Source organism: Sceloporus occidentalis, unplaced genomic scaffold, assembly GCF_023333645.1.
Source record: "Sceloporus occidentalis isolate IW3139 unplaced genomic scaffold, rSceOcc1.0.p SCAF_9, whole genome shotgun sequence".
Classification (NCBI taxonomy): Eukaryota; Metazoa; Chordata; class Lepidosauria; order Squamata; family Phrynosomatidae; genus Sceloporus; species Sceloporus occidentalis.
Window position 1 is genome coordinate 39358028 of NW_028316989.1, and position 13433 is coordinate 39371460.

Genomic DNA, 13433 nt, shown 5'->3' on the forward strand with positions numbered 1-13433 from the left:
GAAATGCTGATACTGTTGGTGGGGTCCCCAAGTCCCCACCACCATCTTTTAAGGTAACAGCTGATTTTTAATGATTTATAAGAAACCAAGGAAGCAGAAGAAACACTGTAATTCTTATCTCAAAAAAAATTACCTCTGACAGAATTATAAGAGGAAAACATTAGTCACCAGTGTGTTAGAATCATAGAGTTGGAAGAGACCACAAAGGCCATCCAGTCCAACCCTCTGCCATGCAAGAACTCGCAATCAAAGCATCCCTGACAGATGGCCATCCAGCATCTATTTAAAGATCTCCAAGGAGGGAGACTCCAACAATACGTGATGTATTAGAAGAGCCAGTGTGGTGTAGTGGTTTGAATGTTGGACTACAACTTTGGAGACCAGTATTTGAATCCCCACTGAGCCATGGAAACCCACTGGATAACCTTGGGTTAACTGCATTCTCTCAGCCTCAGGGAAAGACAAAAGCAAAACCCCATGATAAGTTCACCCTAGCGTTGTCCTACGTAGAAAATGAGGATGCACAGCAACAGTGGTATTGTATAGTTTCCTTCCATAGCAGCTGAAAGTTCAGTATCTGATAAGTGTGTAAACTGAACCATGGGAGATCCCAAAAATCAGACTACTGATCGAGTCTCATCTCAGTCATTCTGAAATTGACTGAACTGACTGTGAAAAAATAAAGTTGAGTAAGCATAACCATAGGAATGAATGCCAAGCTGGAGGGAGAGAACTGCATCTCCCTAGCATGTTGGATGCTGTTCACACACACACACACACACACCTCACATCTGACAACAGAGACAAAAATATCTGAGGCACGAGCCCACATATTCTAAATTTGAAAAATGCCTGGTTCAGCCTAAGAGTTTTAGGATATGGTACCTTGAAGGGATGCTCAAAGTGTATGCAAGTTCAAATGCCCAGATACCCATGTGTCCTTCATTCTTTCCTATCTGTACAAAATCATTCTTAAAGAATTGTATCTTAAAATGTTCATCATTTAATACTTTAATCCAATATTTTGCAGGAGAAAGCTGGGACACAGGTCAAGTAATATCAGGGACCCAGGTGGTCAAGATGGCAGAAATGATTAATGGGGAAGAACACAAAAGCTTAGGAGATGCTGAAGTGGTTTGCGCTTTCCTGTGCTTTCTGGAAACAGCAAGATTTTACCCCTCCTCTCCTTTGCTTCACAAAGAGAGAACTGAATGCAAACTATTTTTGCACTTTGAACTCAGTGTGCACCAATGGAAGTAAGATAAGGACAAAAGGAAAGTGGAAAGAGGAGAGGGAAACCGGGAAATATTAAAAGCAGCTGAAAAAGTGGGGCAGGAGGAACTGAACAGAGAATGTCACTGCCAAATTGGGACATTTGGAGGGTATGTAATCAATTACCATTTAGAAATGTTTTTAAACATGAATATCCTACCATTCTCTGTGTTTTGGGGAAAAACCAGAACAACATACGCAGGCAGGTGTGGAGCAAAGGAGAGGTGGGGTGTGGAAAATGTGGTTCTTAAGAAATCGTTGATGCAGCAAGACATTTCCTCTGCCAGGAAGTGAAAGAGAAGCAGCATATTCAAATACGGCTAACTAGCCTACCAAAAACCACATCTTTATGGGGAATTCCACTGATAACTTATATATGTTTTAAAACATCAGCCTTATGCACAAAGATTTGACCTAAACTGCTAAACAAGAAGAGTAACATATAGTAAAACATGCTATTACAGGGTAAGATTCCAGAATAAAATTAATCCAGCAGGAAGCCGAGACTCTGTAGGAAATGTGCCATGGCTAGTAGTCCTCAAGCAGTAAACCTTGCTGTAAGAATAAAGGTGCTACAAATGTCTCTGTTTTCATTTGTGACATGTTATAGGATTGATATTTGGCATGACTAGCACTCCACACAAGCAGAGCATGTACCCCCAGGTATATGACGGAAACTGTCTATGACACACACCAGAAGCTTACCTTCAAAGTGGACATCAGCTTAGACTGTCCTGCCAGAGCTAGATAAGTTTGCTGCCTAAGGCAATGGGCAAGATGGCATCTCCTTCATACTGTGTACTGAAGCTAAATGAACTAACCTTTGTAACTTAGGGCCCAAACAGACAGGCCAAAATAAAGCTACTTTGGGTCACTTTGGAGGTATGCTATTTAAATGACGCATGCGTCCTAAGAGGCCAGAAGCCACGCCAAACCATGCTCCATTCCTAAGGACTGGAGCACAGCTTTGGTGCAGCTTCTGGCCTCTTAAGAATAAGATGCATGTCTCATTTAAACAGCATATGTCCAAAGTGACCCAAAGCAGCTTTATTTTGGCCTGTCTGTTCGGGCCCTTACTATGGGAAAATGCCCTGGACCATACTCCAGAGCAACAACATGTCTTCCGACTGTGCAGGGACAGTTGGAGGGCAGGAACAGTCCTGCTTAATCTTGGGGCATCAGCTTCTAAAATATCCCAGTCTCTCTCTTCTCCTTCTCCCCTATCCTTGGAGGAGCCTTGGTGGTGCAGTGGTTAAATGCCTGTACTGTAGCTACTCACTCACAAACCGCAAGGTTGCAAGTTCAATACCAGCCAAGGGCACAGGGTCAACTCAGCTTTGCATCCTTCCAAGGAGGTCACTAAAATGAGTACCTAGCTTGTTGGAGGCAATTAGCTTACACGTTGTAAACCGCTTAGGGAGTGCTTAAGTACACTGATAAGAGGTATAGAAATATACTTGCTATTGCTGTATCCTCCCTTTGTCCCCAACTTACTTCAATTGCTGAAAATGGCATAGTTTGCACTCAGTTAACTCAGCAGAGGGGCGATGAGAGGATGGGGCTGAATCGTGCCCTTCCCAGGAAGCTCAAACAAAAGCAAACTGCTGCAGCTTCTCCTAACTTGCTTCATTAGTTTGTGTGTGTGTACATGAATGTGTGTGTATGTGTTGATTTTATCCTACTTCCAACTAGACCAGATTGCTAGTGTGTACATGAGTGTGTGTGTGTGTTAATAAACTACAAAACCTATTTGGAATTGCCTCTGGAGTTCTGTGTGATTTGGAACCAATACCCAAAGGGAAAAGATCCTAGGCCAAATATTGCCCCAGCCAAGGTTTTTTTTTTTTAATTTTAGCTATCAATTCCCCTAAAACATATTAATTTGAGGGTGCCTTACCAGGACCCCCAGCTTTTTGGGCAACAATCATATTTAATATTTCTTTAGCTTATTCCAAAAGAAAGTCAGCAAATGCCTTTATAAGCAAAGCCTTTGATTGCATAGATCACAAAAAAACTATGGTTGGCTCTTAAAGACATGGGAATGCCACTGCATCTGATAGTCCTGATGAGAAATCTGTACTTAGGACAAGAGGCTACTGTTAGAATAGAATACGGAGAAACAGAATGATTCTCAATTGGCAACTGAGTCAGGAAAGCCTGCATTCTATCACCCTCTTTGTTCAACTTCTCTGCAGAAAATATCATACAGAGAACAGACTTAAATTCAGAAAAAGGAAGCATAAAGGTTAGGAGAAGGAATATCAACAATCTAAGATACACCGATGACACCATACTACTAGCAAAAATCATCACAGATTTGGAACAATTGTTAAATAAGATCAAGGAAGAAAGCACAAAGACACTGAGCATAAATTTAACGCTGATCATAAATTAAACAAAGATAATGATCACAGAGGACAAAAATGTCAGCCTAGACAAAGAGGAAATTTAAGTAGTAAAAGAGTTCCCATATCTTGAAATAAACATTGATCAAAAATGAGACTGCTGTCAATAAATCAGAGGAAGACTAGGAATGGGTAGGGCTGCTATGAAAGAACTAGAAAAGATCCTAAAAAGTAAAGATATACAGCTAAGCACTAAAGTTAGAACCGTGCAAGGTATTGTATTCCCCATCGCTATGTACAGGTGTGCGAGCTGGATAGTGAAGAAAGGACAGGAAGAAAATAAATTCATTTGAGATGTGGTGCTGGAGAAGAGTGCTTGGTATCATGGACAGCCAAAAAACCAAACACATGGGTCCTTGAACAGGCAAAGCCAGAAATCTCCCTGGAATCCAAGATGGGCAAACTCTAGTGTGTCAACATCCTTTTTGAACTGTGTTGACCAGAACTGGACACAGTATTCCAGGTGAGGCCTGACCAAAGCAGAATACAGTGACACTATTACTTCCCTCAATCTAGACCCTATACTTCTAGTGACATCTGATACACACCCTGCTTTCTGTGGTTTCCTCTTCAGAACAGGTAAATATTACCTCCTCCACAACAAGTCACCACTATCCAATTTCCATGTCTCTATTTCACTGAGCTCTGAATGGTGTTCGTTTTTAAAATTGCTATTGTGTGTTTGGTTGTACTCTTGCATATTTTTAAAAAGCAACCCAAACCCAAAAATAAACCCATCTTTTAGCATTCACCACACCTGGGTGCATATTACTTTTGTACTTTGCACTCAGTTTGCAGCAAATGAAGTAAGCTGTGAACAAAGAGGGAAAGTGGGAGGAGGAGCATTTTAAATGCATTTTAAATGCAGCTAATGAAGTAAGGATTAATCGGGGCTATCCCTGCAAAGGAGTGTATAGTATAAACAACAAAAAATCTTGTGGCACCCTGAAAAGAAAAGAAACACAATTCAGTTGGCCTACAAATGCATAATATAGATACATACGGTGGCCACACAGAGCTGTGTTTATTGCTGCTTGAATATAAGAACAGAGGGGTTGTGAAGCACAAGGCTGGCCACCATACACAGCTTCAGGCTTAGCAAGTCACAAGCTGTGCACCCTTATTATGTAGTCACTGATCATTTCCAAAACATCTCAAATGCATTTTTATACAGAAAAACACATATAAACTACCCACACCAGAAGCATGCCAACCACAGGCATGCTGTACAATGTTTGTGATCTTTGGATATTCAGCATAAGAACTATTTTTAAAAAAATTACAGAATTTGTGCTTTTTTTCTTACTTAGGTATATGCAAGTATGAAGTCAGATTGGGTATTAGTATTTTGTTTGTATTTCTCACTTGTTTTAGGCAGAGAAAGGAGAATGAATAATTTTAGCAGCGATCTAATTTTAGATCAATTTTAGCTGGATCTTGTGAATCAGCTTTCTCACATTTGGCATCCTGGTTCTACAAGTGGCAGATTGGAGCGATCTGAATAATGCAAGAGCTTTTTAAATTGTGGGTCTCGGGGTGATACTGGAAGAATGGCATTTTATCTATCACCAGCAGACACTGGACTTTCCTTCCACGTGCATCACATTTATATGTTGTGTGTGCCTTCAAGTCATTTCTGACTTATGGGTTTTCTTGACAAGATTTGTTCAGAAGAGCTTTGCCATTGCCTTCCCCTGAGGCTGAGAGCATGGGACTTGCTCAAGTCAGTTTTGTGGCAAAGCTGGGAATCAAACCCTGGTCTCCAGGGTTGGAGGCCAACTCTCCATGTGCATCACACTTTATATGCCATGCATGGCATATAAACCTATGGTAATGTTAACAGAGAAAACATTAACAACAAAATAGGTAATTGTTCAGAGGTTAAAGACTCGATGTGATATTCTTGCAATTTTTTTGTTGTTGTAATGGGGAGATGGCAAGGCTCAAAGGTTAGTTTAGAGGTAGGTCCCACCAAGTTCACATTGCATGTTTTCTGCACACCTTTTGCAAACTTTGTTCCTTGGTGCCACTGAAACTGTGCCTTATTATTACTATCATTATTGTCATATACAGTGGGTCCGTAGTATCCACTGGTGTTTGATTCAGTCCCTGTGGATAACAAAATCTGGGCACGCTCATATCCCATTAAATACAATGGTGTAGTAAAATGGTGTTTAACTGGATTGTATCTGCTCCTTTTTGATCTAGTCCATGCCCCAAAAGTGGCCGGAAGCTGCCTTATTTGGCCCATGTGTTTCGGGTTAAAGTTAAAACGAGTACAGCTAAAAATCTACATCATACAAAAGTTAGGATACACTCTATCAGATGTTGCTGATATCAACATCCGTACTCATGCCCTTTTCCCTGGCAATGGTTGGCCTTACCCTTAAGCATAATGAGGAATCACCTCAGGTAGCAGATGCTGAAAGAGTGGGTCTCCTGCCCTCATTCTGGTAAAGGATGGAACTATGTATGCCATGCAACCTGCATACACGCCACCTGTCTCACATTGGCAGGGACAGTCCCGATTAATCCTCTGCCATTCCACTTTTGGAGCAACTTTTAAAATGCTCTAGTTTCTCTCTTCTCCTCCCACTTTCTCTCTTTGTCCTCAGCTTACTGCAGTTGCTGCAAACTGAGTGCAAAGTGTGCAAATAGTTTGCACTCAATTAATTAGGGAGAGAAGAGAACTTTGACTTTACAAGTAGGCTCCAGCAAAAGCAAACTGCTGCAGCCTCTCCTAGTCTATGGGTTTTTCCTCTTTAATAACTTTTGCCATCTTGACCACACTGTGATGGTGCTTGACCACATGTGTCCCAGTTTTCAGGGTGAAATTTAGGAGGTTATGACAGCAGGTTCCATTCATTAACCTTAAAGGCTTAGTTTTGGCCCTACAGGTTTTCCCTGCTTGTGAGCCGCAGAGAGAGGGCTGGGCAGTGCCAGCCTTTCAGCAATCTTGACCAAGTTGCTCTCAATGAGCCTCTATCTCCCCCTTCCACTTTCTGAGTGGGCTCTCCTCCTTACCTCTGTGTTGCCACTGCATGCCAATTGACTTTCCCTTTTTCTCCAGGCCCAGTTTACACAACTGTTTGGTAGGAGATGAAGGCAAGGAGATTGTGCTGATGCTAAATTTATTCATAAAGTAAACAAGCTCATGTTTAGGGCCTCAGAGGATAAGAGGCCTCAAAATGCAAGATAAAATGAAATAAATAAAAATAAGATTGAATTATTTGAATTTTCAAGTGCTCCATAATACTACAGGCCCTTTTGGACATGACGCAGTTTGGAACCACAGCATTACTTAATCCAACCTAAGAGATGGATGTCCCATCCCCTTTCTCTTTGTCACATGTTTCGTGGAGGCACATGAACATGCAGTAACACAAAATAAGAGGAAATAAGAGGTGGTACAGGGACATGGAGTTTTCAATGAGATGCAAGGAAGTCAACAGAAGGGACCTGCTTCATCTTTTTGCAGGGTATGAGATGGAGGGGAAAGGCAAAATGCAACACCAGGATAGAGTCAGACTCTAATGTAGGGGTGCAGGGGTGTATTCCTTCCAATGAAATTTTCCTTCGTTCCCCAATTATCTAGCATTTCTGAGAGTGACACACTTTAAAATTGTTCACATTCCCTTGGCCACTTTGCCTGCCCCTTTTCTTTGGAAGCTTACATTGTATTTCTAAATATGTACTTGACTGAAATTTTAAGCTACTGAAAAGCTAGAGATTTGGATTGAAAGAATTATTGAAAGAGAATAAGTTGTTCCAGTCTTAACTAGTCTACACCAGGACACTTTATATTTTGCCTTACAAAGCAGCTGTCTCAGAGCATTGACCTACCCAGGTTATATTATACATTATTTTCTCAAGAACTTTTATGACCCATTTGTGGTTACATTACCTACAACAAGTAACTCAAATGGGTATTACACTGACTATGGCCTTGTCTGCATGGGCCAAAAGATCAGTTCCTCACCTCCATTCTGGTGTCGCCCAGTCATAGAATCATAGAGTTGGAAGAGACCACAGGGGCCATCCAGTCCAACCCCTAGCCATGCAGGAACTCACAATCAAAGGGCCCCCCAACCGATGACACAGGACCAAAACCCCAGTTCTGGTGTGTGCAGTCCAGACAATGTCTGGCATGTCCCTGACCAGAACTGGGGTTTAACAAGATTAAAACTAATTAAAATAATTTACCTGTTGCTCTGTATCTTCAAGAGCCGGAGCCCTCTGTTTTCATGCCATGGCAGCTGTCTGCACAGACTGGTCTGCCAGGTGCATTGGCCACTGTGGCAGATTGCTTGTTCTGAGGTCACAATATGACCATTACTGGGTTCAAGCCTCAGAAGCAAGCGAACTATGGTGGTGGCACATGTGCTAGGAAGCCCAGTGGGATGCCTGTACAGACAGCTGCCATGCCACAGAAATGGAAGCCAGTGGCATCTTCGGGGCTAGGATACTGTAGGCTGCCCCTGGAGTCTATGCTGGCCAGTGCAGATAAGGCCTGAATTGTGCATCTGCTTTAAAAATAACTGCCTCCCACACTTTTCCCTGCACTGAGTACTTTCCCACATGTGATATACATGCATCTCAAGAGGATGGTGGTGATAGGGCAAAAATTCTTTTCATGTAAAATATCCTTGTATGAGTACTTAGGAGTTGCATGGGTTTTCCCCGACCCTATCCCTAGCTTTTATAGTGTATTTCTAACCAGCTGCTTAACATGGGACAGGTGAATACTAACATAGTATAAAGATGAGATGCTAAACCAGGAAATTCACAATTCAGATATCACAGAACCACAAAATGACCCATGATCAGCCTTAGTTTCCACATCGGTAATATGGGGATAATCATACTGGCATAATTTTTAAAGAATGATAACAAAGACTGAGATAGGAAATGGGTTGCTTTGAATGCTAACACACTACATGCATTAAATGTGGGGTTGTTAAAATTGCTGTTTTAAAATAAATATTACATTAAGTAATCATGGGGTATTTAAAAAAGAGAGGAAAAGAAAGGAAGGAAAACTACTTACTCGAACAGTGTATGATATCCCAGCCGCCAAACTTGATTCACCCTCCTGTCCAAAATCTTTGTCTGGTTTAGATAAGATCCCAGAGTCTTCAGAGCCCAGCAAGAGACTGTCCTCTTGGAAGTTCAGGTTTGCCTTTGGTGTCTTCTCCACGTCTCCCCAAGAATATGAAGTAGGTAGGCAGGTGGTTAAGCTGATTTCTGGCATGGTTGGGCTTGTTGGGACAGTTGTGCATTCTGTGAGCTTAATTCTTGGCACCTCTTTAGTCCGTAGGCAGAAGTTCTTGAAGCTTGGAAGGGTGGAAGGGTTGGCCAGCTTAATATTGCCCATGCGAGGTATCAAGGTTCCCACAGTCAAGGAACTGTTTGGGGTGCCTATGGCAACATCTTCGATGGGTATATTAGCTGCCGAGGATCGAGACGATGAAGAGGCTTTAAGATGTAGAAGACCACTCTGCACATTTTCCTCCAATGGTGTCACGGACTCATTTCTAAAACGACTGTATTTAGCCCTGTGAAGCATTCCTGGGTCTCTTGAGAGTCCTACATGCAGTATGTGGCCACTGATGCTTTGTGGAATGCGTTCTCTCATAGCCTTCAAAGTTCTCTCCCCAGATCCCCTTTCCCCCCTAAATCAGCTTCCTTCTTATGAATAAAAGAAAATAATATGGAATTAAACAAACCAGAACGATTTTGAAAAGGAAGAAGAGAGCAGATCTATTCAGCGATGATCTTTTTGACGGTTTCTCAAGCGGCTTCCTCCTCTTAACAAATGCAGTTTCATTATGTTCTGACATCTGCCTATTTGGAATTAAATCTAAATGAAGCCCAGATGCAGGTAAACCAAAGAGAGCTACAACTGTTTGATTTGAAAAGCTGTTCTCTATCACAACATTTGCAAGCAAGGAAGGAAGGAAGCTCTAAATTGCCCTCGGCTATGAAAACACACAGCCATATTCTGATATCATTAACAGCAAAGCCCTGACTGGAGTTAAAAATAAACTGATTAACTACTTTGTACCATGACATTAAAAGATAATTTAAAATCTCTACCTTTCTTGGTTCAGCAACAATGAAAAAAGATTTTCTCTCCCCCCCAAAAAACCTAGCCTTGTTCTTTTAATCTTGAGGAAAAATATTAATTTGCAATTTTAAAAATTATTTACTCATACCAATGTAGGTAGCAAAATCCAATGTTAATTAATTCTGTAGATAAAACTCAAGTTTCTGTCAATAAAAACCTGGTTAGTTCTGGGGAAAAAGATCCCTTAGCACTGTAATATCCCCAAAAATACTCCTCATAGATTTAAGATCCAGCGCAATCGGACTTCAGATCTTCCGAACCATCATCTATGAATGGAATCATTCTCATGAAACATCCCTGGCATCCTTTTGAATCATCTGTAGCTTTTCCTCAGTCTCCCGGTCATGGTAGCTTATTTCTATGAAAGATGAGAGAGAGAGAACGTTACAGTTTTTATGAATGAGGTTTTCTGAATGAATTTCACTGTGTGCAAGCTAAATAAATCTGTGAATGAAGCTGAGAATGGCTGTAACTGACTGACAGTCCCAGGGGTGTTTAATTTTCAGCCAATCCAGAGAAAGCCTGATGACTCATGCACCATAAATACACTAAACTAGTAGCCGTGCGAAATGTGACTTTTGGTGATGGGGACAGTTCTGAACGTAATGTAGGTAGTGAATGGATGAAGACATTACCATGCCAATAGATCTAATTCATTTCTTTTCCTGTTGGGGGAAAAAAGTGGGATGTGGGTTTGTGAGTATGTGCATGTGTGCTGTTATTTCTGCAATGCAGCATGAGATGGAGGGGCGTGAAGAGAAAGAAAAACCTTTTCCACTATATGGTATGAAATTCAGAGGAGACTAGGAAAGCGGTGATGCACTGTTTTTAGAAACCGAGAGTCCCTTTTTTATTGACTCTCTGCTCAATATATAACAGTGCTTCCTGTGCCGATCAAATTTACTCTGAAGACACAATAAAAACTGCAAAAGCATGAGCACACAGGAAGTGAAGATCTGAGCAGGCAAGACAACAAAGTACATTGCATCCTCGCATACTGCAAGCCATTAGGGAAGAATACCAAACTGTAACAAGCAGAGGGGACCGATCTGATGGTTTAATGCTTCTTGTTATATGCTCTGGTTACGTTGTGCATTTTAAAAATAATTTACTCTGGTGCTGCAGAAAAAGAGCTGCATTTAATTAGTTGCACAGTTTTCTTTTTCAGTGTATACTCTTGTTTAGCACACCTCTGTTCTACATCTGTTTAGCCTTAAAAAGGCTAAAAAGGCCAATGCAATTTTAGGCTGCATCAATAAAAGTATAGTGTCTAGATCAAGGGAAGTAATAGTCCCAGCTCTATTCTGCTTTGGTCAGGCGCCACCTGGAATACTGTGTCCAGTTCTGGGCACCACAATTCAAAAAGGTCTTTGAGAAACTGGAGCATGTCCAAAGGAAGGCGACTAAAATGGTGAAGGGTCTGGAAACCATGCCCTATGAGAAATGGCTTAGGGAGCTGGGGATGTTTAGCCTGGAGAAGAGAAGGTTAAGAGGTGATATGATAGCCCTGTTTATAAATATTTGAAAGGATGTCATGTTGAGGAGGGAGCAAACTTGTTTTCTGCTGCTCCAGAGAACAGGACCTGGAACAATGGATGCAAGCTGCAGGAGAAGAGATCCCACCTAAACGTTAGGAGGAACAGTAAAGTCTCTTTCCTTGGAGGTCTTTAAACTGACCACTGGTATTTCCCTAAGTTTACTGAAATTAGCTTTCTTAAAGTCTACAATGCATGTCTGACAATGTGTGGCTTACCCTTTCTGCTGTGTAACAAACTCCAGGAGAACATGACCACTCTCAACTAAAGATCCTGCTACTTCCACCCTATTAACCAGGTCATCAGTCTTGGTTGGGATCCAATCTAAAATAGCTGATCCCCTTACTGCCTCTTCCGCCTTCTGAACAATGAAATTGTCTGCAAGGCAAGTGAGGAATGAATTTTTTTGGGCAGAGCTTGACTTCCAATAAATATCAGGATATTTGAAATCATTACTTCCACATCTTTCCTTTCTGAATGTGTGTCATCTTATCAGGAAGGTATCATTAAAGTTTTCAGTCTGGTTTGGGAATCTGTAGTACACTCCCACAATGACATTGCCGTTGTTTCTCTGCCCATTAATTTTTACCCAGATGCTCTCAACCTTGTTTCCAAGATATAAGTCATGGATCTCTTCATAGGTGTAAATATCCCTGGCATATAATAATAATAGGTTAATAATAATAATGTTACTCCACCTTCCTTCCTGTTTGGTCTATTTCTCTGAAATAGGTTATACTTCTCTGTTATTACATTCCAGTCCTGAGACTCATCCCACCAGGTTTCGTCGATGCCTATTATATCACATTTGCTTTGCTGTGCTAAGAGTTTAAGTTCATCCTGTTTATTTCCTATGCTCTGTGCATTAGTATAGAGATATACTATACTAGATCAGGGGCCATTCCCTCTGTCTGCCTTTTAAATGCCCCCCCAACTGTTGGGTTCTTGTGCTAATTGTCTTGCATCTCTAAAATATTTGGGCGGTTATCTCCAGCACTTGATGAATTTTTGCCCTCTCATATACTGTCTCCCCACATAGCTCAGTTTAAAGGCCTCCTGATCAGATCTTTCAGACTCTTAGCAAAGACATTCCTGGCAACTGCTGTGAGGTGCCACCTATCTCTTGCCAGAAGTCCACCTCCATGAAACTGCACATAATGGTCCAGGAAGCCAAACTGTTGGCTTCCCAGCAGCAGCATCTGCAGAACAAGGTATTCAGTTCTCTTATTTTTCACTTCCTTCCTGGTCCTTCCACTGGATGGAGATGAAATAACCATGAAGTTGAAGGCTTTCAAAGCCAGAATCCATAGGGTTTTTTTGGTGGGGTTTTTGGGCTATGTGGCCATGTTCTGGAAGAGTTTGTTCCTGACATTTATTTAACTAGCATCTGTGGCTGGCATCTTCAGAGAAGATGAAATAACTACTGTACATACAGACCCTTCAAGCTTCCTACCCAGAGCCACACAATTCCTTATGATTTTCCAAAGGCTATGTCTTTCAGTATCATTGACTTCCACGTGGACTAAAAGGAAGAGGTTTTTCATAGTCGATGAATCCCTTTCTTTGAAATATAGGGCCGGAACAGACCAGCAAGAATGGGCAGCTTGAAGCCGCCCCTGCCAAAGATGTACTGTGGCGTGTGTTTGCCACAGCCCCAATCCACCTTGAACCCAGTCCAAATAGGAGCGGAAAAGATTTGCTCCTATTTGGGCCGAGAAAGAGCCAGCTTTCCTGGCCCCATTGCAGCCCCAGGGGGGATTCAAGACACTCTGGCAGTGTGCGGTGTGTAAACACTGCACAACCAGAGCATTTTGAAGCCGCCCACATCGGAGCAGCCGGTGGCTTCCAGGTGTCATTGGAGCATGCGGCATATGAAGGCCATGCTCCCAAGATGCCTGAATGGCATCTTTAACAGGCCGTCTGTTCTGTCCCATAGTCTATAATACCTGATATTCCCTAGCCAAGTGCTATTCTAGCATGACCCCATGTAGCTTCCAAAATCAGATGGGAACTGGAGCTTTCAGGGTATTTAAGCCCCAGGGACGTAGCCAGGATTTTAGGAAGGGGGGGTCCAGACTAAGTGCCACCATTATA

At 41.8% G+C, this 13433-nt stretch overlaps 1 protein-coding gene across 2 annotated transcripts in view; it reads right to left on the reverse strand.

Annotated features, from left to right (window-relative positions):
* Positions 1-10221, reverse strand: part of SHC4 (SHC adaptor protein 4) — a 40914-nt gene extending 30693 nt beyond the window's left edge. Inside the window, exon 1 of one of the 2 annotated variants that reach the window (XM_089538957.1) lies at positions 8725-10221. In XM_089538957.1, coding sequence (XP_089395083.1) covers positions 8725-9312 — 588 coding nt within the window. In that variant the 5' untranslated portion in view covers positions 9313-10221. Of the gene's footprint in view, positions 1-7880; positions 8028-8724 lie in introns of those variants that run through there. The other variant, XM_089538958.1, reaches the window with a different exon arrangement.
* Between the last annotated feature and the right edge of the window lie 3212 nt (positions 10222-13433).